The sequence below is a fragment of the Corvus kubaryi genome, unplaced genomic scaffold (genome assembly GCF_017639235.1).
Source record: "Corvus kubaryi isolate FWS band 111438036 unplaced genomic scaffold, C.kubaryi_AGA036_p1.0 37385, whole genome shotgun sequence".
In the NCBI taxonomy this organism is placed as follows: Eukaryota; Metazoa; Chordata; class Aves; order Passeriformes; family Corvidae; genus Corvus; species Corvus kubaryi.
This window is the reverse complement of record NW_024581127.1, coordinates 3,876,732-3,901,270: the sequence shown is the minus strand read 5'-3', so window position 1 is coordinate 3,901,270 and position 24,539 is coordinate 3,876,732. Positions and strand designations below refer to the sequence as shown.

General features: G+C 39.9%; 1 protein-coding gene across 8 annotated transcripts in view; it reads left to right on the top strand.

Moving 5' to 3' along the window:
• The window catches only part of EYA1 (EYA transcriptional coactivator and phosphatase 1), a 164,449-nt gene that overhangs the window by 630 nt on the left and 139,280 nt on the right, over nucleotides 1-24,539 (top strand). For all 8 annotated transcript variants that reach the window (XM_042036293.1, XM_042036291.1, XM_042036292.1 and 5 more), the window contains exon 2: nucleotides 11,913-12,020. In XM_042036293.1, the coding sequence (XP_041892227.1) occupies nucleotides 11,988-12,020 (33 nt within the window). In that variant the 5' untranslated portion in view covers nucleotides 11,913-11,987. The remainder of the gene's footprint in view (nucleotides 1-11,912; nucleotides 12,021-24,539) is intronic.

Genomic DNA, 24,539 nt, shown 5'->3' with positions numbered 1-24,539 from the left:
CGGACCGGGCGGGAGGCGCCGGCTCAGCCCCGCGGGTTGCGCGGGCGCGCAGCGGCGCGGGGAGGGAGGGGCGAGGCCGCGGGAGCCCCCGCGTGGGAGGGAAGGGGCGGCGGAGCGCGGCTCGCCCGGTGCCGCGGGAGCCCCGGTGCCGGCCGGGGGCCGCCGGGCGCTGTGGCGCGTCGGCAGCGCTGAACGCGTGTTTTGTGTCAGACGGTAACAATCTGTGCGCGCTTCGCCGTGGTGTGAGCGTGTCCGCCTTCGCCTCGCTCCCCGGGGCTGCCGGCTGTGGACAAGTGTCAGGGGAGGTGTCCGGGTCCCCGGCACGGAGCGCGCAGCTCCTCCTCCGATGGACGGGGGAAAGCGACTGATGCCGGGGCACCGACGGCGGCCCCGCGATCGCACCGGTGTCCCGGGCACGGCCCCGCTGGGGCGGCCGCCTCCCCACCGGGAGTCCGCTGGCTGCCTGCCTCCAGCGGGTCAGGGCACGGAGGGATGATCTCCTGTCCTCTCCCCTCTCCGCTCAGCCCATCGCAGCAGCTGGGGAGGAGAGTGCTGAGCATTGGCAGCAGGGAAGAGGTACACCTTCCTCAGCTCGCTTTCTGGGGTTCTTATTTCTCCCAACATCACCTAAGACCTTCAGAAAGATGGATGGATATGGCTACTTACGAGATGGTTATGGTCTCTGTTGTTCATCTTGGAGATAAGGCTTATTTTTTGCAGGAAATATTCTGTTCTTTAAAACTATGCTTAATTTGGCAGATTTTCTATCAGAAAGTCAAAGATCAGAGTTTTCTTCTATTATGAAAATATAACAGTAGGCTTCCCCTCTTCCCCCCTCTCCCCCCTCCCCCCCCTTTTTTTTTTTCCTTTTAGACTCTTAGGAGCATAGTGTTGTGTTTAAATTGCAGAGTAGTTCCCATTGACTTTTAGTAGCAAAACACTGGTATGGTCACATATGCTTCAGCAAAATGCAGTATGAACAACACCACCAGACAGTTGCTATGTTTGAAGACTCACACATTCCATAATAATTTAAAGTAAAAATATGGTTATAAGAAGAGAAAACGGTCATTCAGTGTTGTCAGAAGTTGTCTGTAAGGAGAGTGGTGTGTGGAAAGTCCCTATGAAACAATTTCCAGATTAGAGCTGCTCATTCTCTGCCAAAAGCTGTGTAAGCATGAACCATAATGAGGGTAGTTGTAGGATCACAGAGTAGTCATGGAGCAGGTAGTCCAGCTGCAGCAGAAGGTAAGAGACAGAAGGGCAATGTGTATGGAAATGTCCCTAATTGAGGACTGCAGCTCATGGAAGTAGCTGGCACATCTTCTGAAGGCTTGTCTGGATACATTTCTCCCAAACCTTTGTTCCAGCTTGTACACAACTTATTCTACTGTATATTTAAGTGTGAGGTAGAATACAAGTATGTGTGTTCTTCAGCAACCTTTTAAAATGTATGGATGACTTTTTCTGAATGGTTCTCCAGTCCTCAAAATTGTAGAAATTATAATAGCATCAATAAAAATATTTATAACCCATCTAAGTAGAAACTAAGTCAAAACTAAGTCACTGGTTCCTTACAGCTGTGTTATTTATTCCAAGCTTGATGTTTCATTCCTAATTTTCTTCATTAGCTGCATCTTCCCATGTAGACTGAATCACAAAAATGGTAGGAAGAAAAAGGAGGAAGCAAGTCACTCTTGTTCGTGGCTTTGTTCTCCTTGTACTGCAAAACTTGTTGCTATGGACAAGGTGAGGGATAGACTCTGGCAGGAGAATTGTAAAATCTTCAAAGGTCGTTTGAACAGTTCCTCCAAGTCAGCTAGAAACTGGAGGCCTCATGCTTCCTGTGCATTTTGAGAATTTTAGGTTATTTCCTTTGTTTCTCTCATTCAATTTCTTAATTAGAGAATCCAAAAATATTATTGCTGAAAATAACCTTTCCTTCTAGATTTAGAGAGAGGGAGAGTGATACAAAATTAAGAGTTTAAATTGAATTAAGAATCTTGAGGGTTTTTTTCCTTTCTCTCGTTTTTGCTCTTTTTATCTTTGACTGTTTAATCTGATATACCAAACATCACAGGATAATGATTTCTCAGATATCTGGACACTTTTAGTGCTCTGGTTTTTTTATTTTTTTTTTCTTTGTGACACGGAATATCTTCTCACTCTGTCTGAGATTGCTAATCCTACTGCATGGACCTAGGAAGTAAAATATGAATTTACCATTTCATGATATGGGTCAAACTACCATGAAAAGGCTCTAGTGGTTGGACCAAACAAAATTTGCCTGGATTTGATGGTGTGACAGTGAGCTGTGGCTGCCTGGCAGTGACACCCGGGGGGTCAGTTCTTGGGGGAGCCTGGGGGCAGCTGCTGTCCATAATCAAACCCTGAGCAGGGGGTGGGGATGTGGGCAGTGCAGGCAGGCAGTGCCCCAGTCTGCCCAGGGCCCCACTGTGCCGGGCTGCCTGGAAAAATCACGGAGGTGAACTCCCACCCTGTGAGGTGGGTCTGCATTTTTGCAGCTCCCCTTATAATGAAGTGAGCTAGGAGAAAGCTCTTTTTATTTATAAGAACGGAAATTGTGTGTAAAGTCCTTAAAATCAAGGAGGCCACAGCTGGGTACTTCATATGCTTTTAAAAGCTTTTCCAACTTGAAGTTGTTTCTCTGTCCTTCCCATGCTGTTTCCATAGCGAGTCACACCTACTGCTACTTTAGGCAATTGGCCTAATTCCTGAAATTTTTGAATTTTAATTACTCAGCTCAATAGCTTGAGCACTTTATCATCTGAATATTGAAGAGGATTGCATAGTGTTGTGTGAATAAAATTTTCTATCTTTTAGGTTATATTGTTCTCAAAAGAGTGAAACATTATGTTCAGAATGCTAGTGTAGTTAATTCTTCACCTTTTCCTTTATTATGAAATATTATTTATAATAACTTATATATGACATTATTTGATAAGTGAAACTATTTTTATAATAATTGTAAAAATCATGTTCTGTAGATCATAACCATTGTCTGTTCTGTTTTTCACACTTAATATATTAGTATAGTCAGTAATATGTAACAATAATTAAAGTTTTATCTTGAGCTGTGATGGTGAAAAAGACTGCAAGACAATTAGGATAAGCAAACACTTAAGAAGTGTGGCTGCTGCTAAAGGACAGACTGATTTAATGACTGAACTTCAACTGTGTTTTGCTCTTGTGTGTTTTGGTTTTTTCATAAATGTATATAAAGTTCATTCTCATTGGTAGATACAGTTTGGAGACATGGAGAACTGAAACTAAATACTATTGTTTGACTAGGTGCATTTTTTGCTGACAAAAACACATAATGCATCTTTGTGTAGTTGTGTAAGCAGAACCTATTTATCAAGGTTCCAAATCCTTAAGTTTTCAGTTTTTGTTATTTTAAAAATGATGGGTTACTGAATTAATTTTCATGAAAATGTAGTCTGCACGAAATCAGAGGAGAAGGATGTCATCTGTCAAGCAAAAGATATGACGAAGTTGAACAGAACAACATTATAAAAATATTTTTTAGCATTGTTTTCCAAGGAACTGGGAGTCCTATATATACTCCTACAATAATTTTCTTCTCCTTTCCTGTAGTATTCCAATGTTAATTGTCCAAATTTGGCAACAATTTATTGGTGGGGTTTAATTTCATAAGGAGTGACTGCTGGTTAGAAAAGAGAGAGAGGTCCCAACCAATCCCTCCTTGCTTGACCCACTGACAGTGGGCATGGCCCCACAGGGAGCTGGGCAGTGCCTTCCCTGGGATTACTCCTGAGAGACAAGAGCTTGAGGATGTAGCACAGAAATGTGAAGAAAAGCTGGTATCATTCTTAGGTAAAATCAGTATTGTTTCTGCTTTAAAATTAGTTTTCAGTTAGTGAATTGTAGGTATTTCTGATCACCATGGGCCAGGCTTCCAAGGGTATTTAGGTGGCTAAAGGTGCAGCTGGGTCTTTACTGTGATTCACAAGGGTGCTTGCAGTATAAACAAACAGACAAACAAAGAAGTGTGCATGGCTGTAGATGCTTAGGATGATGTGGTGCCTTTAAATATCCCTTTGGATCTCACACTGACAGATTTGACACTTCAGTGGTACAGCCTTCTGGTTTTCTCAGTCTTAGGACCATTCATGCTGGTTCATTTGGACTTAACAGAGATTGAAGGAGATCCCATTCTCAGACATGAGTCCAAATGGAGAAAATAAACTACTTGCACCTATTAGTGAAACTCACCCCAATTTCCAGTAATTACCTCTACTGCATGAAGAGAAGCAGAAGTATATGTAGATACTGATCTGTTGTAAAGATTGAAAATAAAATGCTTCTTGCGGTATGTGAATGTTGTGACTTACCAGTGAAAATTTTGGTTGATCTCAGGAGACAGGAAGGTTTTCTTATTGTGTGGTGGCTAAAGAAGAAAGCAGCATCCTTAGCCTTACTGATGGTGGTGTGAGGAAGGTCATTGCTATGCACATTGAGCTGGTGGTTGTGAGATCTGTGAGTGGCACTCACGTGGAGGCACCAGAGGTGTGCCACACAAGGGCTACATCACTGCTCCCAAGGGCAGGGTGAGTCCAGAGGCAGCTGGGGGCTTCTCACAGAGCATGGGACCTCAGCTGACCCTAAGCCAGCGCTTGGGTGCCCCTCAGTAGGAGATGCCAAGACTTTGGCCTCTGAGTTTCCCGCTTGAACATTAGCTTTCCGTAGCCAGGATGACTCCCTTGCAGCCGTGCTTTCTGTAACCCATCCTATCTGGGTGTATTTTCTCTGCTCTCTGGGATACTGTGGCTTCCACTACTGAAAATACTCCTGGTACTGTTTCTTATTTGAATGCTTTTACCAACTTGGGGAAAGCCTAGGTTTTAATGAAGGTTGTTACAATTTCAGACTCAAATTTATTGGATTTATTTTAAAAATAAACTTAAAAAAATTTAGAAAACGAAGACCTTTCACCTGGATAAAAATTACTTTAATTGCTCTGTGTAAACCTTAAAACTTCTACATGTGACCTGTATTAATTATAACTAGCAAACTTTTACCTGTTTGCACTGAATTATGCAGAAGCGGTACAGTTGCTTGTTGTTAGACCACAAACTTTTATAGACTGCATATCTTTTACAAACTACTTTAAAAGCACATGTAAAATAATAAGTAATGCCCTACCTTTAATCTAAATTTATAAAAGGTGTAGAAAGGCTTCTTAAAGCACAAATATAATTACTGCTCATTAGAAACATTGTACAGAACCACACGGGTTGAAAGAAAGCTTTGTTTGTAAAAGGTTCTTTCCTGAGCTAGGTAAGTATTCCAGTTGCATGTTATGATTCGTAGCTCAGCATTTTTTCTTGTACGTATTTCATATTCTTGATTAACCATGACACTTAGTCTAACGGTGTTAATCTGTGGGTCCCTCCCCACCTTTTGTTGTGTTTGACACACAGAAAGCAGAAAACACATTTATTGCTCAAAGAAATTATGACAAAGGAATTGGCTGTTTCATTCTGGTTTTGTTCTTTTGTTAATGATACATAAATAAAACCAGGGAAATTCTAACTTTTAGATGATAAAGATCCTATGGAATGCTAAGAGAAGAGCTGTTTAATCCTTATTTGAGGCAAAGTTCACCTTGTAAAATGTAATTTTATTCATTTTTAAAAACAGAATTTTTATGTTTGCACCTTATGAATATTCTTTATTTCCTGTCCTGAACTGTCTGTGTTTTTCTGCTGAACAGTTTCAACCTACATTTCAAATACAAATAAAGCTGATCCCACTGGGTAGTTTAAACATAGTATTAATTTTGTAAGTAATTTAGAAAAGAAATTCTGGCAAGCAAGTAGCCAGTATAATTTTAACATTGTTCTACAGCTTGACTTTTGTTCGCATTTAGTATTCAATGAAAAATATGATCTTTTGCTATGTTTGGAGAGCTCTGCTTTTAGAATAACATTATTGCTTTAAATTTTTATATGTATATGTCTCCCACTTTAGCCTTTTGTGGAGCTTCCTGACTGAGGCACCCTGTTGGGTGTTTGTGTGAGGGAGTTTGAACTTAGAAATCTGCCCATTGCAGGCACCAGGTTTCATACCTGATGCAGATACCAGGTGCATTCTAATTCCAGTTCAAAACCATTCCTGACCACTGGATGCGGGAAGCAACTCAAGGACCTCATCAAGACAGTTTTTGAAGCAGTTATATTTTAGGTTTAGATCTTGTAAAAGCAATGGCAAATTATTTACTTAATTTTTTTTCAGTTCTCCAGTCTTACATCATTGCTCTTCTGAGGTGCGCTCTAACTTTCGAACACTACATCGTCAGGCTTCTTTCGCCACCTCAGCAGGGGCTTCTTTGTATTTGACCATCTCTTCCAACACTGGGAGACCAGAGAGCTCTTCTGAGCTTGCTGCAATTAGCAACCAGCAGATTCCCATAAACACATGCTAACATCTTTTACCTTTGTTTGTTTCTTCAGGTAGGACTTTTCTGTTATCCTCACTCCGCTTTCTCCAAATGCCTCAATAACTGTCCTAATCAGGCAGAATCATTTTCTAGGTTGCTTCACTTGAGGTGAATAGCAAGGAGAGGGGTGAAGAACTGCTCAAGGACCTTATGAGACAAGTCACCAGACAATAAAATGGCAAATGAAATTCTGCAGAGATAAATGTGGACTGCTAAGCCTCAGTTAAAATAGTTGTAGCTGTACATGGAAAGTGACTGGCACTGGGCTGACCCTCATCTTTCAGAAATGAGGTCTTGGCATCTAAGAGAATTCCAAGAAAATTTTTTCAGTTCTTAGTAATTCCCCCAAAAGTGAATGTTCAGAACTGCTAGGAACCAAAACAAATCACATAGACTTCAGGAGGAGAATAGACAAGTAAGTACTTGAGAGAGCTGTACTGAGGATTGCTAGACAGATGAACTCCATCTGTCTCAGGAAACCCTCTGAAATGAAATAGCAGGAAACAGGGAAAATGCTGTGAAAATGGCATATTGCTTGTTCTGTTCTTGCTCTTCTGTGTCCAGTTATGGCTGTTGTTGGAGAAAGCACCAGGAGGATTGTTGGTCTCAGCCAGTATTGTGGCCCTTGTGTTCTCAACACCTTTTTCATGTTAGATTTAGTGGTATATGGGAGAAATGGGGCACAAACTCTATTGTTGAGTAGTTCCTTCAAGACATACTTAGGCCTACAGTGTGATAGCAATTTTATAAATGTCATCAGGATTCAGAAAGTATTACAGATGTATTTCTCAGACTGTCAGTGATGTCATTTGCCTGTGATGTATTTTTTGCGTTCATAGTGCTTCATGTCTACCTTCTTTCTTGCCTCCTTTTGCTCTTGAGTCTCCTCTTTTATTCTGGTCCAACACCCAATGAGTTTCCTGTGTAGGCAGATGAGACCTCATGTTTCCTTACCAGAAACTTAACTCCTCAGTGAAGTTAAAAATGTTAGGGAAATACCATAGTTTAATCTTTAAAATAAAGTTAAAAGTGATTACCAAATAGAAAAAAAAATCTTGATATTTAATTTATATTATTTACTTATAAAGAATAAGATTCCTTTGGTGCTAGACCTAGACTTGACAGTGAGTGTAAGTGGCAGGGGTTTTAAACATGCCAGGACACCAGAGTGCTTGTTCTATTTTTATATAAAGGAAAGCTTACCAATAAAACTGAAAACTTTCAGCCCCCTCTCCCACAGGTTTACTTCAGCCACAAGTCCCAACACCCTGTGTATTTCTGCTTGATGGTAGTGGAAAAAAAGATCTGTTGAGATGAACATGGATTTTTATGGGGATGCAGAAGTAGTGACCTACCTCCTGTGGTGTTGTACAGTGTGTTACCTACATGCTGGATGCCCACAGAGCAGTCTGGGGGTTTGCACACCCCCAGAGTCTGTGTCTGGTCTGTGTCAGCGCTGCATTTGGTGTGGGATGCCTTCCAGCAGATGTGCATGTTAGGTCCCACACATCTGGGCACCTATCTGTTTTGCTGGTGTCCCTGAGGCTCACTGGAAGGCAGGATCCTGTATTGCATCTGCAGGCATTCCAGGCTGAATCAGAGGTGGTCTTCAGTCACAGCCCTGGAGTTAATTGTTTATAAAGCTGCTGAAAGGTCCCTACTAAATTTCATTTTTTAAAAATACCTTTCCCTCTTCTGTTTTATTTCCTTCCTCTTTTTTTTTTTCCTCTTTCTTTTTGGTTTTCAGCTGTTACACTTGGCAAGTTTCTTTCACAGCATTTGGAAATAATTGTTTTCTAAATGCTACCCAGGTTATCTGCCAAATTTAACACCTTAAAAGGAAGTGGGGGTGGGGGACGAGAGACCTACCTGGGAATGGAGCAAATGTAGTGAGTCTTTAGAAAGTGCTAAAAAGGAAACTTCCCAAATATAGCACCTAAAATCAAAACCATTGAGTTCCCTCACATCAACTGTAAAATACCGCGTGCTATCATCCAAAAAAAAAAAGCCATTTCGCCCAGCCTCATAACCTCTTTTTTTATTTTCTCTACCAAAAGATAAAGCACGTGTGGCTTTTTGGTTTTTTTTTCTTCTAACAAATGTGTATAGTTTGGGGAGATACAGTTTTTTCATGGTGTTACTAGAAAAATCCTACCAGTCCCTGAGAAAGCATAAAAAAATAAGAGCAGAGCAGAAACCACTGATGGCACTCAGAATGACCTATCTTGGAGACTTTGCAATGGCCTAATTAGCTGTGGGGTTGTAAGACAGGATTGATTTTGCTGGTGGCACAGGAACAGGATGAAAAGTTTAATTCCTCTCCTTGGTGATGGAAGGGGTAGGGTAGCCCAAGGTATTTTTATGCTGTTGTTAGTGCCATTTCTGATCACTGTGAGTTTCCTCAGGGGCTCAGTGCAGCTGAAGGTGTGTTACAACAGCCCTGGGACAGCTCCAAGATGTGGATTAGTGGCAGTGTAGGTCTTGCATGGGAAATGCACAGCTTTTATGAACAGCTTGGCAAGCCTAAGGAATCAGGCTCCTTGTCCTTAAATGTAGGTGTCCAGATGCCAGGGCTCAGCCATGGACAGTTACATTTTGGTCACCCTTGCATTTGGTACTCTTTGTGCAGGAGGTCAGCCTGCACTGGTACCTTCCATCCCTAGAGATTATTTCTCAGGGGCTGTTTCTAACATCTGCTTCCTGGTTTGCCAGGCTTTCAGGTGGGTCCTCAGGTGGGGACAGCGCTTCCACGGCAAGGAGCTTGTGGAAGCTCCTGCCACCTCCGCAGCGTGGCTGGGAGGGGCTGGCAGCCGCCCTGTGCCTGGCGGCAAAGACACGCTCAGATCCTTGTGCGTGGGGAACATTGCACGGCGTTGGGTAGCATTTCAGAAAGCAGGGAATAAAAATGCCCCATAACCACTTTCTGGACTTCTTTGTGGGTTTTTTAAATTCCCTTTAAAATGGTAATAGCTGTTTGGAAAGAGGACTGCCGGTTATTTGCCTGGTACAATAGTACTTCCTTAGCTGGTGGGACTTTTAATACTGTCTTGTATTTAACAGTAATAATATTGAACCAAGCAAATGACTTCTAAAGTAGTAGAGAGAAATAAAAGGTGATATATACTTTCATGACTTCCCTTCAATTTAGGTCTTGCCTTTTTCAATAATTTGAGTTTTTGTTCTACTCATATTCAATGGCACATTTTGGATATAACAATTTCTCTGTAATGGATACTCTGTGTAATTTAGATATATTTTTTGATACATTAACAACTCAAGGGAATTTAATTGGTTTTTGTAAAGCTTTACTAGAAGTTAAAAATAACCCAAGATGACAATTAGAATAACTAAGTTGCTCTTGTTTCAAAGTTGAATTTTTCAAAATTAAAATTACTTAATTATATTGTACATCAGCTGTTCTGTATTAACATCTAAGCCCTCATGTTACTGTGGCTTGCTTTGGCTGCCAGAGGTCTCTGATGTCTTCTGAGAAAGACAAGTCTTTGCCCCTAGCAGTGTGGGTGGGTATATACAGGAGCTTTTTGTAAACCTCTTTTGCAGTGACATGAAGTGCAGCATATGTCAGAGCAGAAATTCAAGAGTAGGCTCTTTTAACACTGGTGTGTTACAGGAATCTTTTCCAGAGAGAGAAAATATTTGCTGCAGCAGCTCCTGCAAGTTAGGTCGCCTAATTACTGTTGAACTATAATACACACTAAAATGTATATGCTTTTTCCTTCTGGGCTTCAACAGAAAATTACCAGTCTTGGTAAAGTTTTCTTTCCATTAGTAAAGAGAGCACTGCTGATCTGAAAATCCATCAGGTCATCCATACCAGCATTACATCAATTGACTTTTGAATATTTTTCCATTAGAAAAGGCTCCATTTTTATTCCCTCGCTGAAGTGGCAGACTTTCAGTTTGTGCGGTTTTTCCATTTATTGAATTTTGCAATAAAAGAGTTTTTGAAACAGATGTCAGTCATTGCTTAGGAGTGGGGCATTGTTAGAGAGCTGTTTTCTTCCCTTTTTTTTTAAGTTAGAAGAAATTCTTGTCCTTCCCCTCCCTAACTTTAATTGTCACTCTTTAAAGCCATGAATAATTTTCTAACCTATAATCTGGTGTCAGAACAAATATAAGCACCAAACCCTGATTTCATAGAAATATTGCAGATTGACCATTGTTCTCAGCAGGAGCAGGATTGGATTTTATCTCTCAATTGTAAACCAGAAAGAAGGGAGTGGATGCATTGCAGAAGCATGGTTCATATTAGCATCTTCCTTAGGGTGTGGAGTGGACCTATTAACACTTTCTTAAGGCTTAGTTTTTATAGAAGGAGCCAAATGTGTGCAGTGAGTAGTGTCCAAAAAACAGGGTTCAAAGGGATTTTTTAATTTTCTTGATAGAGTCTTATCCAGGTAGAAAGATAAAGAATAAGATTTTAGGTTTTGATTCTAAATTATGTGTTTCTTATGCAGAGTGGTCTTAGGACAAACTGAATATCTTCAGACCATATCTTCACCTGTCACAGAAGAACAAAGTGCTATTCACATTTCTGTGTATATAACATGTGTGTGTATATATATACATACACTTAATCAGATTCTCATTTTTATTCTTTATTGACAGCATTTTCTTCATGTATTTTTAAAAAAGCGCTGATTTTTCTAATGAGGATTTTAGCTGGGTTTGTTTAAATTACACCAATCAATAATTCTGAATTTTAAGAGGTTTGCGGCATTTTATTCTAAAGAAAATTGTCCATGGAAGGAAACCAATTTTTGTGTTGATATCTGTTTGGGAGGGTAAGCCTTTGTTGTTTCATCTTGGTACTTCACTGTTACTTTTAACATCAAAGAACACCCTTTCTGAAGGTGAGAGAACACAAAGCATCCCATATTTATAATTTATGGGGCCTAGGGCTGTGACGTAATGTAAACTTGAAGAGATTTAGTATAAAAATATCCTTAGCTTGAGGGCAATGTTTGAAAACTTTGTGGATTTTCTTTTTTATCCTGGCTCAGTCTACAATCATATTTCTTTGCTATTATTTCCTCTTAGCATTAAAGTACGATTGACATTGATAGATATCAGGGGAAGGCTGAGCTTCCTAAAGAAAAAAAAAAAAAAAAAGAAGAAGAGATGTGTTGTTGGCACAGAAATAGTGACGGTAGAAGAGTTCCTGGCTGCCTTTTATTCTGCATACAGTGAGCACAACGGGACTCTCGCTGCCTGCTTTTGGCTTGTGGGGATTTGCAATAAACAGCTCAGATATGTGTTTATTTTCAAGACTGATTCAATTCTTCAAAGACAACTGCTCCCAACTTGTGAATACTTGTTAGTTACTGGAAAGTTGCAGAAGTGAAGATCAGCTCCTAGTTTCATGCCAACAAATTAATCCGACGATGTGGTATTGTCTTTTCCACAGGTGTGTGTGTACTGGGACTGTCTGAACCTCCCTGTAAGTAATAGCCCATATATAATTTGGAAGGAGAAATCTTCAATGGAAGACCCCGAGGGAATAAATGGGAAGTCTGTAAGTAAACAACTTGTCAGCCCTGAGAAAAAAGTTGCAGTTTTTAAAGTAGCAATTATTTTTGTGGCAACCAAGCGAGTGAAAGTCTTAGAGAGCTACATGCACTTTTAGTGATTGGAAGAAGCAGTGAGTGATGAAATTAATTGAGAGATGGAGGCTTATGCTAATGCTACAGAAAATTAAGTATAGCTTTAAAAATATTTGTCTTCAGTGATTCATATTTAAAAAATGACAGTTGTTGCTTTCTCTAAGAAATATTTGGCCTGCTGCATTTATGTTGTTAATATTTTTGTCTGCTAGAGAGTTTTCATCCCATTATTTGAAGTTATTTCTCCTTGCCTGTGTGAATATATGCAAATACTGCTTCTGGGAGAGACGAGTGCAACAGTGGCAAAAAATGTAGTACGTTATTGTTTCTTGTAAATGTCTGCTTACAGAGTCACAATAGTAAGAAATTTTGCAAATTATCAGGTACAATTAAGAATGTTTCATGCGTGGTCATATGATTAGTTGTGTGTTTTGGATTTGTTACTTTAGTTTGTGACATCATTCTTGGCACTCAGTGAAATTTGAAATGCTACATATATGTTTTTATTCTGAATTGTTTAACAGAAACTGTGCATATTGAAATTGCCTTATTTTTCCAGTTGTAAAATAAGTCCAAAAACTATTATTTAGTAAATTTAATTAGATTTATTTCCTGCATTTTTTCTGATGTGTTTATTTTCTACATTTGACAGTACTCTCTGTATTATCTCTCACTATTCCCTTTGTATTCTATGTTCCTGTATCCAGTTTCCCTGATGCTTCCATTAGGTTTTCATGTAGCAACAGAGTAGGAAAAGCCAAGTCCCTTAACAATAAGCCTGTTGTGTTGTGTGTTTTTGTTACACTTCATGTGTAGTGTAATTTTTGCTGTCTGAAGCAATATGGCTTTGATTATTTTCCAATGTTCATTTGTTCCACAGTCTTGTCTCTATGTGTACATTTGGGGATTTATCCATCACTGGTACCACCACGTGTGGACAGGACCAGTTAACTCTTAGGGAAGTGAGTGGCCATGGTTACCAACAGGCACTAAACAGGGATGGTCCTGTTTGCAGTTGCAGTGCCAGAGCTTTCAGCACCACCCAAGCTCCTCGTATGTTTGGAGTCAGGCTTTCCTCCATGCATGAAAAGCCTTTCCCTGATGCTGTCAAGATTTTCTGTGGCTTCCACTGCAATACTTCCCCTCTGTGTGCCCGGCATAGCCTGGGCTTCGTGTGCTGTGGAGGGTTTGGGCTGAGTAATTGTATGCTGAATCTGTATGTAATGACAAATGTAACTGTCACTTAACATAACAGGAGTGTTAAGGGAAATATTTGTTCATGGTTTGGCACCACCAGCACTCCTGTTGGGGTTATTCATTCCATTCCTTCTTTTCACCACTTAGTCCAGAGAGCCTGTAAAACACTTTGTCTGCTCAGAGTTTCCCTTCACATTACCCAAGTGGGTGGTAGTTGTTCATGCTATCAGGATTATCAGAATCTAAACCAGTAACTGCTGAATAGACCCACTGCACTGACCAGCACTCAGGCTTCTGTAAACGAGGACTGAAACTCCCAAAGGTACATAGCACAGGTCAGGGTGTAACTCTTCTGATTGCAGTGTCATTGGAGAGTTTAAAATTGGGGTGTTAAACCCTGGAATCAGATCCTTCAATTAGGTCTCACTAGAAGTCATTCATAACTGGACAGGCTGCTGTGTTTGCAACAGCCAGTTGACCAACAGGGAGATTTCCTAAAAGCAGTAGTCAGAAGGCAAAATAGTCTCAGTGAAAATAAAAATGACGGCATGAACAGTGTTTGTGTTTATTTTGCTCTGTGTGTGTGCGTAGAAAGAGAGAGAGAGTGAGGGATAGATTAGCACTCTGTAATTAGAAACCAGAAACCAAAACCTGTTTGGGATTTAAGATCTCAAGCACATGTAGTGATTTCAAAAACCTGGTGCTGGTCCATAGGAAAAGGGGGAAACTTCCCTACAAATACCAGTTGAAAGGTAATTTAATTTTGCAACTGGACAATGCAAACTGTGTGGTGGAAGCAATTTCAGGTACATGTGGATAAGGGAGGAGCTTTATCAACAAGTGAGAAATGAAGCTGGATAATGTTTTAGGGAGAGATGGACAACAGAGAAAGTACCGAGAGAAGGACAAAGTAAAGGAAAATGAAAAAAAGTTATCAGACAACAGTATGAGAGAGTAGATGAGTACTTTGCCACTGTCTTTGGCCAAGATTTCTCTTTAGAGGAAGAGGATGATGTTGCAGGTAGGAATACACCCTGTCAGTGTTGCCATGTACAGAGGATACTGTAATAAGCCCAGTAAACTCACTTTTGCACTTCTGTTACACTTCTGTTACACTCACACAGCGAGAGAGTATTGTAGCCATTTCCTAACCAAAAAGTGGTTCTAATGGTACTGTCACTTGCTTGGTTCGCAGTTTGTAGGAAACGAATTTCAACCCTGGGCTTGCAAACTTGAACTTTACGTCTACCCCTGCCTTGCCTTTAATAGGTGCTTGAGAAAGAAGCACAACATAAGCTAGACTCTGTCTAGCTGAGGCCAGCTAGACAGAGGATATCAGTGTATTATCCTATCTGAAAATTTCACTGAAGTTCTGTTTCTTTCTTTCCATGTCCAAAAAAGACTTTGAAGCTTACTTGCTAATGGTACATGCATCTATCAAAGATGGTTCACTCATGTTTTATCAAGCTAAAACAAATGGTTGAGTTTTTTTAATTCATATTTTCTTCACCATCCTGAGGGGGCTTTTCTGCCTGCTAGTCATTTGCAGCAAGTCCCACTGCTCAAATACACTTGAGAAATAAAAAAATAACCTCTTGTTTTAATTATTTTTGAGATGAAAATGTCATTTTGGATGTTACAGAAATTCTGATTGTAAGGAGACTGGGAATGGGTAACAGTACATCTTATACCAAATTGATTTCAAAAAATTATGCAAAATTATCATGGCTTATATTTGTGGTAGGCCAAATCTACCAGTTCCAAACTTGGCATTGGCATGAATCCATTGCCCTAGAAACGATCTAGAAGCCCTAAAACCATGACAAACACTGATAAGATTCAACTTGATAACCCAGGTGGTTAGAGGTACCCTGATGATGACTTCTAAAAAAACCCTTAAAACGGGCAGTGTAGAGGTCAGCAGGTATTTTATTTCATTTGATTTGCCTGTGATTTTTTTTTTAAGAAATGCATGAGGTTTATTTATTTGCAAAACTCAGCACAAGAAAATTTTCACCACTAAGTATTGGCATGTTTTCAGCAATTACTATGCCCTCTGGGGATATTTTGGAGGGCGTTTCTTCCATAACTCTCTCTCTGGTAGCGATATTAAGTTATTATATAGCATAAAATAATTTTCATTCCTACCCTGTCCAGGCTCATAATTGAAAATTCTCATTGCAAAATTGTGCACCAAGAAGTATTTTCAGCATGGAGTATTTTTGATGATGGAGTTTGCCCATCTGGAAAACAGAGCGAAGACTCTGAGGCCCTCAGCAGTCAAGTTAGATCCAAACAGTGTGTGCCCAATGAGCCAAAAAAGGAGGTGCTCTTGGTCCACTCCAGCAGTTAATCTTCTCTGATTCCCCCCACAGCCCCCAAACCTCAGCTTTCAGTCAGTGCTCTGGGCAGCCTGGCTGCATATTTCCAACTTCTTTCTCCTCCCTGCTGCTCTCTGGACACTTCTCTCCTGCGAAGCCCGTGCCACGTACCAGAGAGTGGCACTTTGCACCGAAAATTCACCTCATACCTCTGCTAGTGGAAAGACACAGAGCAAGTAGTTGGTTTCAGCAAGAAAGGGGGAGGGGAAAATAAAAGCCCAAACCAAAAACATCCAGCACCTGGCTGCAGCAAAATAATGAATTTTGCAGCAAACATGCGAGATTCTGTGGAATCTTGGAAAAATGCCAGACTCCACGACCACAGAAATGCTGAGTCCATGGGGCCCAGAGAGAGATGGCTGGGGTAGTTCACATCTCTCTGTCTTTGTTTCAAGCTCCTTGCAGTCTTACTGAGGCATCAGATTACACTCTCTTCACATTTTCAAGGTTATCTTCACTACCAGAAGGGCTAGAAAGTTCATTTTGTTTCAAGGCGAGCCAGGATCCGGCAGCACAACTCTCAAGCGGTTTCAGAGGCCACTGCCACGGCGGTGGCATGGCTGTGCCTGAGGGCATGGCTGGTGACAGCCAGACGTGACCTCCAGATTTGAACAGCATCATCAATGACATGTTTGTCGTGCTCACTCACATTACCTGTTTGTCACATTAGGGAACAAAGTCTATGAGGAAGAAGGGTGAAAATATAAGTATTTTACCTTTGGTTGAAAACTTACAGCATTGTCACTGTGAAAGTCATGCATGTGCTGCCTAGTTTTTCTCAAAGACTGGCACAGCACTGTTCTCCCTTCTTCGTTCCCCTCCTGTTTTGAAGAAATGTGTGGCACACTTCCTTTTTGGAAAGCTCTGCAAGGCAATAACCAACAAGCGCCCTGCAATTGCAATCTGTAACTGAGCCTATAAAATGTAATCGCCTGCACCCTTCCCACTCCCCTTCCCCTCTCTATCTGCAATTGGTAGAATATTGGAAACATAAGCCACAAAACCCACTTATTACGCTCAGTAAGTGTCAAAAAGAATGAACAGCTGGAACTAGCTGATGTATTTAAGTTCCCCAAATTGAAATGAGCTGCTGCTAGGCCGTCTATAGCAGCTGCTCAATCAGTAACTATTGATAGAATTTTTTTCTTTCAAAACATTTTAGTGAAAATACTCCTGAAAGTTGTAAGCTGTTTGTGGACAGTTTGAAAACATTGTTCACTAGAAGCTCTTCATTCATCTGGGTTTGCAGTAACACCACGGAGGAATTCTTGTCACTTAAAATGTACTTTTCCTAATTGGTGGCAGAAATCCTACAGTGCCATAGGCAGCGGTGCTTGCAGCACTGACAGAGGTACTGCTACCCACAGCTTGTAGTGCTGGGCAAATTCCTCAGGGTCACAGAGGCCTTGTAGGGGTTTCATTGGGGTCCGTCACCAGATACCACCACTTATCTTGGTTACAAATCCTTGTTTCCTTTTAGAGGGGTGGAGCATTTGCTTTGTTATGGCATGAGGCATTTTTAGATGACTTGTAAAAGTGGGTATATAAGGAATACACAGTCCATCTGACTTTTTCCACCCACTGTGTGCAACTGTTCAGCGTGGAGTCTCTTTTTGGAAGTCTTGATGAAGTGTAGCTTAGTCCTTAACAGTAAAAAGCAAACTGCCAGTGAAGTTTATTTTCTTTTTTACTAGGTTTTCTGGACCATTGTTCCGCTCAAGGAGCCATGTTTGTTAGTTTTGGCTCTCTGACTTCTCTTCCTTAAGGATAAACTCTCCTTAGGCAGTTGTACAACTGTGCACTAAAAGACTGCATAGCAGTTTATTCACAGCCCAAGCTCCAGCGGAATTCAACTGTGTGACTTCCTGGCTTAAGCAGGGGTGCATCCGTAATGTAAATACCTAATTGATTCTGTGGAAAACCAGGAGGTTTTTTGTTTGTTCTTGTAAAAGATTCCTGCGGGAAGCTTAACTTTAAAGTTGGCATCCAGCCTTCTCTGCTGTGACTCGGATACTGATCTGATTTTGTGCTTTCATGGACATTTTTATATTTGAAAATTTTTAATTCAACATTAGCTTTGCTTACAAGGTACAGAGCAGAATAAAATCTCATTACAAACATTGTAGTATTAGATTTTATCACCATTTATTTCTTCTCGTCTGCCCAGGGATTTCTACATGTTCGGTAGAACTAATTTGCAGTCAGACACTGAGGTCTTCTAGAAGGCCAGCAGGCTCCACAAACTAATTTATCCAAATAACCAATCCCTCATAGGCCAACCATAGAAGGACACCAAAATGGCCTAAGCAGGCAAAGCCCCCTTTTGAAGTCTGGAATGTTTTGACTGACTTGAAACAGGCGGCAGGAATGAAGGGATAATTTTCAGTGACCCATGGGACTTTTTTGCCATTTTCAAATATTAGGTAAAACAAAGAGAAATTGCTTGTTCTAATTTAGAAAGACTTAGCAATCCGGAAGGTAACCAGACTCAGAATTGAGTACTAAGGTATAGAGCTGAAGTTTACTTAATGCACTGAAGGTTTGCATCTGGGTATATGGTATTTACACACCCACACATACACAGGCTGCTTTACTTATACATGCACATACTTAAACTGTTTTTTGAATTTCACTTCTATTAAAAAAATTCAGTACAAAGTATATTTATGCAATATTAAATGAACTACCTGAAATGCTGTTTTTAAGTAGATACTGTTTTTCTCAAAACAATAATTTCTAATTAGAAGGATGTGTTTCTGTTGCTGCTTCAAAAGCTGGGATAGTCACTCAGATGCCAAGACTTTCATGGCATACCTGTTTTCTTCCATCCCCTGTCCTGGCGCCATTTGAGTAAATGTGGAAATTAATAAAATTTTAAGTGGGTTTTCTAGTCTAAAGTACTCTTGCAGTATTTTGATGCATACATAAACCCACAATTTTCTATGAATACTTCTAGGGAGAAAGAGAGAATGTGAATATTTAGAAATAAAATTAAAACTTTACAGATCAGGTATTTCATGTTCAGCTGCTTGAATGTGTATCTTAAAGACAGTGTGGAGCAATCCCATGGATTTCAGCAGCTTTTTTAGAGACATGCTCTTGTAAATTTTGTCTCAAGTTTACCGTGCATATTTATGTGATAGGTTGAAGCCTGTATTTAGCAACACTAATGACACAGACCAACTCCAGCACTCAGCTTCATCTCCATGACGTTGACTCACAGGTAAGTTGGAGCTTCCCAGCAGAAGAAATGTTGTCTGTAAGAAGGATCAGTAAACCAGAAGTGAAGATGCTCTACCTGTGCTTAATAGAACTATGTTTCCCTAAAACAGTATTTTGATGAGGATTTTGGTCACCAGCTCACCCTTTTCCTTCTGACATCTTTGCACAGAGCATTGCTGTGCAGCTCACGTGTGTCCTGATAACTGTATGGATAGCAATGTCAGGAGATGGGAGGTTCAGGTTGGCACTTAAATATTTTTGGTACTGGGTTGGGCTGTAGCTATCACTGGTATCACTCCTACGTACACAACAAACTCCTAGTTTTAGTTTATTTTACATGGGATATTGAAATATAAGTTCCTCCCAGTTTCAGATTTCTCTGAAATATTCATTCTTACCTTGTTCTATGGTAATAGAAAATACAGTAGAATGACAAATAAATCCTGTTTAAGTACAGTTTTCAGTCCTGTATATACTGACCTCAGATTAGTGGAAACATGATGTTTAAATTAATGTTATTTTGGTGTGAGTGTGTATATGTGTGTCTGTGTGTGTCTGTGTGCATGGAATGTATTAGATTAAATTAAGTTATGTTCCAGCTTTTACTTGAGGAATATAATTTTGTTAGTAGTTAATAATGTTAATGCCATGATTTTCTCATATTATGTTTACATATATGGCTACAGTAAAATCAAATTATATTTGCTGGGGGTAAGATTAGTCAGTCAAGGAGCTGTTTACAACAGGAGAAATTAAAATTCAGACTTGGTAGGAAAGAGATTCTTCTCTGTTTCGGTCTGCCTTGCTGTAGCTGTACTGTCTAGACTGTCCTGGAAGTCACAGACTCAGTGGTCTCGTGGTCCGTGCGCAGCACAGCAGCAGAGCCTGGCAGTGAGTAGAAAGCTTCATAGGGCTTTCTCATCAATCACATAGAATTTATCATTTCAACATTTTTGGCATTCAAAGCCTTATATTCTGCCACCACCATTCACATAGAGTGGACTTTCCATTGTACTGACAATGCACCTCTACAACTGTGCAGTGCAGCAGATGGGAGAAAATTTCTTCCCAGCTCCTATGGAGACCAGCTCCTACCCCAAAGCGCATTATAATTTACAGAGCTGTAAATGCTGTTAATGGTCATGAGTCAATGAATGAAATTGCTTGATGATAAAAAAAAAGTTTTTATCATTTTTCTCATTCTATTTTAAAAGAAGCAAGTAGGAGAGTAAGTAATTTCAGACACACTTTCATACTTTCCTTATGCTGCGGAGTAATTTTAAAATATAATCTAAGTGTTGCATTTGGGCAAAATGAATGGGAATTGCAAGAGTGAGAGCTTTTAGAGTGAGCACTGCTTGGGTGCTTGTAGATTCAGGCATTTTGTCTTGCTGAATGTGTGTTTAGTAGTGTAGATATTTTTAGAAAGTAAGCATGATCTATTTTTTATTTTATTTTTATTCTTAATAATTGGACATATTTTTCATGTTTGACCACCCTTTTAGTCCTGTAAATAATTTAAAAGATCTAAAAGTATCTCAGTATTCAGAATCAACTAGTTAAATGCTTATATGCCTGGCTTTCACCTTCAGTTATATGTACATGAAGAAAGAATCTAAATTTAGGTTCCACTGTTCCTCTTCTATTTTTCTACTCTAGTTCAAAGCATTAGTTTTTGGGGAACAAGCAAGGTGTGTTTAGTGGTAGGCTGATGAGTACCTCAGATCTTTGTCCTTTGCAACAATACTTTGAAGAGGGACAAGGTGCAAGATCTGTGTTATGTTTTTCTCTGTTTTTTGCAAGGCATTGTAAAAGCTAAGTGGCACATCAAGCAGGTTTATATAGTGCAGACACTGCATAAATCCTCTGCTCAGTCCCTGTAAGGGCTGTATGCTGCCATTATGCTTTCTATAAACAGAAGACAAGTGCACTGCCAAATCCTTGCAGTGCTGGACATCAGCTCTTTCTGTCCTTAGCTTGTCTTGTTTGTTGATGCTCAAAGACTGTCTTATTTGCCAGTATTGCATCCGCTTTTGATCATCAGGAGCAAAGGGTATCTTGCACTTCTTGGTAGCTTGGAATCTCCATCTTTGCAATTTCATCTCCATCTGCAGAGTTTTAATGAAATAATTACCTCTGATGAGTGTAATTAATTCGAAAGTATTTTGGTCTGACTAGTGAGACTTAAAGAAAAAAACTACTCAGAAGCAAACACCTTCAGGGCTAGACAGAAAAACAAGAGCCTCATATGACAGCTGAAGAACCTCAGAGTGGGACTAGCAGAGAAGAGCAAGAGGTAAGTGCGTGCCACCAGCTTGGGATAGACAACATAACCTAGCCTGGTGTTCTGTGTCTAACAGGGACTGGCAGCAGACAGTTAATGAGAGTAGGAAAAAGAGAGCAAATCCTGCTTTTGAGAGGATGGAAGATACATCCAAAACATTGTGTTTAATGCTGTCATTCATAAACTTGCTTTTGGACATGTGTGCTTTGATTCTCTGTAGTGATGGGTTCCACAAGTTAATTATGCCTTTTCAAAGAAAGTGGTTTTGGTTTTTTATGCTTGCTGCGTAATAACTTCAGCGAAACCATGGGGTTGTTAGGTTTTCCTGACATGAGAAATAATGACGTGTCAATCTCTGTTCACTTCCTGCAGTCTCTTTCCTGATTTGGTAAAATTCTGTTGTTTTCATGACACAAAGGTGTCTCTTCCAAGTTGTTTTTTCCTGAGGCTGCTGCTGAGCTTTGTGTGAGAGACTCAAAATGTGAGCACTCTGGCTTTATGATGTTTTCTGTTTTACTCTGTGTTTCCTTCCTAATAATTTTAAACGCAACATCCACCCTTTTGACTTCCATTGGCCACTGAGGCACTGTTTTCAGAAAATTATTGGCAACAACTGCAAGATCTCTTCCTTGGGAACAGTAGATAATTTAGCACTTATCCTTGTCCATTCTCAGTTTGAGTTGTCTTTTATTTTGCATTTATCAACACAGAATTTCACCAGCTTTTGTCATGTGTAGTCACCATGAAAGCAGTTTTCTGTAGGCAGTTTTACTTTGAGCTGACCTGAATCATTTAGCAAGTTTATAACCTTGCTGTTTGTCATCTTTTCCAGGGTATTTATGTTTAATGGAGCAGGTCATTTTGGAATTCCACTAGTAACATTGTGAAAACTGCCCACTTACTCTGTTCCATCCTTTAAATAGTAATTCATGACAGACCTTTTATTTTACTATATGACAAATAGTTTAAGAGCTTTTGGCTTGTGAGAGCTTTTTAGAAACCTAAATATACTACATTAACCAAATCATCCTTATCCAAATAATTGTTAACTCCTTACAGAAACGCAAGTAATCTTGAAGTTATGACTTCTCTTTACAAAGCCATGCTTTCTCTTCCCCATTACATCATATTCCCATGTGCCTACCAATTCTCTTGTTTATTATAGCAGCTGATTTGATCATGCTTCCATTGTTTTAGAGCTCTCCAGTGAACTCTGGAATCTGGCTGTTTTGTGTCTCTTCATTTTGTTAATCTTTCCCAAAGCTTCTGCTGATACTTTGTTTCAGAGCTGTCAAGGTCTTCTCTTCTTGTATAGTGAGCATCATGCAAATAATTTATTTAGCTATTTCTGCAATGGTCTCGTATTGACTGAATTTTCCTTTGTTACCATGGTTGAATTTTGGCTTTTTGCATGTTTTTCATTAAGTGTTTATATTAATCTGAGACAATAACAATGGTTCTTCGGGGTTGGGGTATTTTTTGGCCTGTGTTTTCCTGGGTTTGCATTTGAATCTATGGAACATGAGCACTTTTCCAGTTTCAGGTATTTAACTGTAGTGTGTGGCACTCAGCTTGTGTAATGTCTCTGACAGACATTCAGAACCTTTCTCACTGAATCTATTCAGTTTTTTAAAAATGGCTTTGAAGCTGAAACTGTTTATGAATTTGTGTTGAAATAGTTTTCACCAAAAAGCCACAGAAACTGGGGGCACTGGCATCAGTCGCAAATCAGGAAGATGTGATTCCACCCCTTCTTCACTCTGTTCTCTGGTGATGGTGCTTTGGGCTGTCTGCCCATGACAGACAGCTTGGGTTGGAGCAGAGAGCTGAATGAACACCTCGCCCTTGTGATCAAGTGTTCTACCCACTTGGCTACAGGTGAGCGACTTCTTCCAGACAAACAAGAGGGATGGTGCTTTCCTGGAGGAGAAGTTTGAATTCTAACCCTAATCAGGCAGAAGTGTGATTTAATCTCCCTTTTGCATTCTTTGGCATGTAAAATGGTCAGGGTTCTAGGAAACACCTGCCCCAGCCACCTGCCCCCTCTTTCTGTTGTCATCCAATCTTTTTGTTAAAAGCTCTGTTTCCAAAACTTTCTTCTTCCCTTGCTAGTAAAATTTCTGGATAGTTCTGGATCTGGAGAGATTTATGGTCTGACTCAAAAGGGCTAGACAGGTTTTGAGAGAGTGGGGACATAACCTTCCAGCAAAACTTGCATCATGGCAGTATATATTGCTTTCTTTTTGGAACCAAGAAAAGATAAGGCTGGGAAACATTCAATTATTTATGTCATATTATTTTAAGGTTAATTAGTAGCTTTGTGAGTTTCAAAAAATATATAATATATCCTTTATTTCTAGAGGTAGATCAAAGACCCATTCTGGCAGGTGGCACAGAGAGAGGAAAGAGAAAAGCAAGCTGTCACTTAAATTACATGCAACATATGATGGAAGAGTAAATTTTAGAATTGTAAGCCCATGTGTTCTAAAAGCAAATTCTGAGTTGAATTACTTATTTTTTTAAATATTCTATTTTTTTAAATGAAAAATGAATTTATTCAATACCCTTAATAAGTAAGTCAGTGACTATTTTTTCTTGTCTTTTAGTTGAACAGATGCACTATTTGAAGATTGGCTCTTATACAGAGCTTTGTTCCTGTTGTTAAAGATCAGTAAGCAGTCAGATCTATTGACTCTCAGGCCTCAGGTAGTTTAGCACCCCTGGTTTCAGTGGGCACTTGCAGCCAGTGCCTGCTGCAATGTTGCTGGATAAATCTTAGAGCTTGGGACTGAAAAGACAGTCTGCATCATCACTCTGACGCACTGTGGCTAAACCCTGAGTAAGTCAGTTGGAGTGCAAAGTGTGTGGTTCTTCTCTTACCTTGTGCTCTTTTCTTTCTCCACTTTATTCCTCCTCTTTCCCATCTCTGTTGCCTTCTGTTCAAGAAAAGCGTGTCCTAATTAACATGTGTGATTCCTCTAGCATGTGAGTTGTGGATCCTCAGCTGGCAAAGGTGCTAAAACCTAAGCCTTACGCTGTCTGGACTAGCATAGTTTGGTAGATCTGAGAACAACTGATAAGATCATGAGCCCAACTTGGTCAACATATTACAATTAAAGGTATGCAGGAGACAGAAGCTGTTTTTACTTTAATTATACCTCCTTCTGCTTTTGGGGGTTTTTTTCTTCAATTACAAAAAACTGGGTACCAGAAAAACAGCAGCTCCAATTATCTTTTCTGTTTCTTCCTAGGCTTCTTCCACGGAAGATTTAATCCAATGACTGTTAGATTATAATGACATGACAGATTTTATCCCCTTGTTGACCTCCCCATGAAATGTTTTGTCA